Source organism: Carlito syrichta, unplaced genomic scaffold (assembly GCF_000164805.1).
Source record: "Carlito syrichta isolate Samal-C Ts95f unplaced genomic scaffold, Tarsius_syrichta-2.0.1 Scaffold307178, whole genome shotgun sequence".
In the NCBI taxonomy this organism is placed as follows: Eukaryota; Metazoa; Chordata; class Mammalia; order Primates; family Tarsiidae; genus Carlito; species Carlito syrichta.
Window position 1 is genome coordinate 1 of NW_007251274.1, and position 2,636 is coordinate 2,636.

At 61.9% G+C, this 2,636-nt stretch overlaps 1 protein-coding gene across 1 annotated transcript; it reads left to right on the top strand.

The window, feature by feature from the left end:
- Positions 1-3: 3 nt before the first annotated feature.
- Positions 4-834, top strand: LOC103266405 (sulfate anion transporter 1; the record flags this gene model as incomplete). The annotated part of the gene is made up of 1 exon (XM_008064008.2): positions 4-834. A coding segment is annotated over one exon (831 nt), but the record flags the coding sequence as incomplete, so codon positions are not given.
- Positions 835-2,636: the final 1,802 nt, after the last annotated feature.

Below are 2,636 nucleotides of genomic sequence, written 5' to 3' on the forward strand. Positions count from 1 at the left end.
CTGGTGCTACTGGCTTTGGCGCCGCTGTTCCAGGACCTACAGCGGAGCGTGCTGGCCTGTGTCATTGTAGTCAGCCTGCGGGGGGCCCTGCGCAAGGTGCGAGACCTTCCACAGCTCTGGCAGCTGAGCCCAGCCGACGCACTGGTCTGGGTGGGCACCGCGGCCACCTGTGTGCTAGTCAGCACTGAGGCCGGGCTGTTGGCTGGTGTGATCCTCTCGCTGCTCAGCCTGGCAGGCCGCATGCAGCGCCCACATGCCACACTGCTTGCCCGTGTCGGGGACTCAGCCTTCTACGAGGACACCTCAGAGTTTGAAGGCCTCATCCCTGAACCCGGCGTGTGCGTGTTCCGTTTTGCGGGGCCCCTCTACTATGCCAACAAAGACTTCTTTCTGAGGTCACTCTACAGCCTCACAGGGCTGGATGCGGGGTGCTTGGCCACCAGGAGTAAGGAAAAGGGTGCAGAGGTGGGGGCTAGCGAGGGTGGCCCCGGCGACAGCAAGGACCCAGGTGCAGAGAGTGGCAGAGCAGCACTGGTGGCCCCAGTCGCCAGCTTCCACACGGTGGTCATTGACTGTGCCCCACTGCTGTTCCTGGATGCGAGCGGCATGGCCACCCTGCGGGAACTGCACCGAAACTATGGGGCTCTGGGTGTCAACCTACTGCTGGCCTGCTGCAGTCCTCCAGTGAGGGACGTCCTGAGGAAAGGTGGCTTCCTCAGGGAAGGCCCGGGGGACCTGGCAGAGGAGGAGCTGCTGTTCCCTAGTGTGCACAGCGCCGTGCAGGCCGCCAGAGCCCACCGTGGGGAGCTGGCAGCTGCTGACTCCTCCCTGTAGCAGCCAGGCCTGCCCACCAGCCTCCACCTCCTGATGTCCACGAGGTCCTGGGAGATCCCTCCTAGGGAGCCATGAGGTGTGCACCTGGCTGCCCAGAGACACCAGGGATCCCTATGTGGGGAGGGGAAGGTGGCACGGTGATCACACACAGGAAACCAACACTCAGTAACCAAGTACCTCCAGAGACAAGTATGACCCTGGTGCTGCTGGGCCTGATGCTGGGCACCCAGCAGTCCCTCGGCCTGCACTCAGAGGGGCTGTGCCTGGCTGCCTGTTGGTGTGGCCGTCTTTTTCGTACAACGGGCCTCCAAGGTACCAGAAAGACACCCTGTGACCGGCCTGCCCAGCCTCCACCCCACCGTGGAGCAGCTGATGGCTCTAGCCAAGGACATGAGGGTCCTGTGTTTCTAGAAGGCCCCTGACACCCAAGTGCCTCCCCCTTGCAAGGTGGCCTCTCCAGGGCAGGTGGTCCAGCGTCAGGGTCCAGGTGGTGTGACCAACATGACCTCAGCCTGGTCCTGAGCACAGTGCCCCCCGCAGAGCTAGGCCAACTGGCAAACACAGCCCGGCACGAGGAGGACACACAGAGCTAGGACAAGCAGAATACCACGCTGACCCTGAGCCTTCAAGGGGACCTGAGGGAATCCTCTGGGCCCCATCCAGGGGCTGTCCCCAGCACACAAGGCCCCGCCAGTACCCTCAAACACCACCAGCAAGGGTGCCCTCCCTTTTCCCTTTCAAATAGGATGCTTTGATGGAACATGCAGGGCAATGGGTCTTCAAAGCAACTCTCAGCTCTTTGCCCCACGCAGGTCCTGCCTTGTCCTGCCACGCCATGCAGTCAGCAGCCTCTTCTCTCAGCCCAGTCACCATTTCTGCAAGGTGAGATCTGGTCAGCTGCCACAGGACTCCCATGCCCTATGCCACCCACCTGGCTGTGATGAGCTCCAGGAGCCAGTGGGTCCGGACCTGTACAATGCCACGGTGAGGGACGGCGCCCACATAGGCAAGGTTGAGCTGCTGGTCCCAGCTGAGGACGTACTGGTCAGCACGGCTGTGTGGCAGTGGGGGGCTGGAGACAGCAAGTGCAAAGCTGCGTTAGTTTTGAGCCTCAGGCCCAGCCAGCAGAGCGGCTGCCACACCCATCTGGCTCCTACAAGCCCAGGACCCATGGCTGCTTTGGGCACCAGGCTCCAGGCACAAGCAGATGAACAGATGCACACTGCTCAGTGAATAATAAATGACCTTAATGCTAGGACTCTTGTGAAGTCTCATCTTCAAAGGGAAGGGGAGTTCCATAGACAGAGAACCATATTCCAACCCTGCCCTTACCCTGCTAGACAGGAGAGACTCTCAGCTCTCCATGGAAGGGGTTGGTGACACGCAGGGACAGAGGTAGCTCCTACTGCAGGGACATCTGACACCCCAGGGCTGCCCCTTTGGAAGACTCCTGGTCCACCTCAAAGACAGTCTCCCAAGGTACCTCTGCAAGCTCACAGCCTGATCCCAGGCCTCCCTGGGGTACCCACCCAGGGAAAACCCCGCCAAACATGGCCTGGATCCAGGGTGCAAGGGAGGAGAGCCCTACCCTGACCTGACGGGGGCAGCCCAGAGGAAGAACTCTGGGCGCCCGCACTTGCTGTGCATAGGAGTGCAGGGAACGACCTCGAGGTCTTCCCAGATGCGACAAGGGGTTCCAGAAACTGGGGACGGGGTGGGCCTCCCGGGTTTGGGAAGCGCGCGGGGAGTGGGGCGGGTGGGGCGCTCACCAGAAGCCCGTGCTCCTCCAGAAGGGCCGGAGG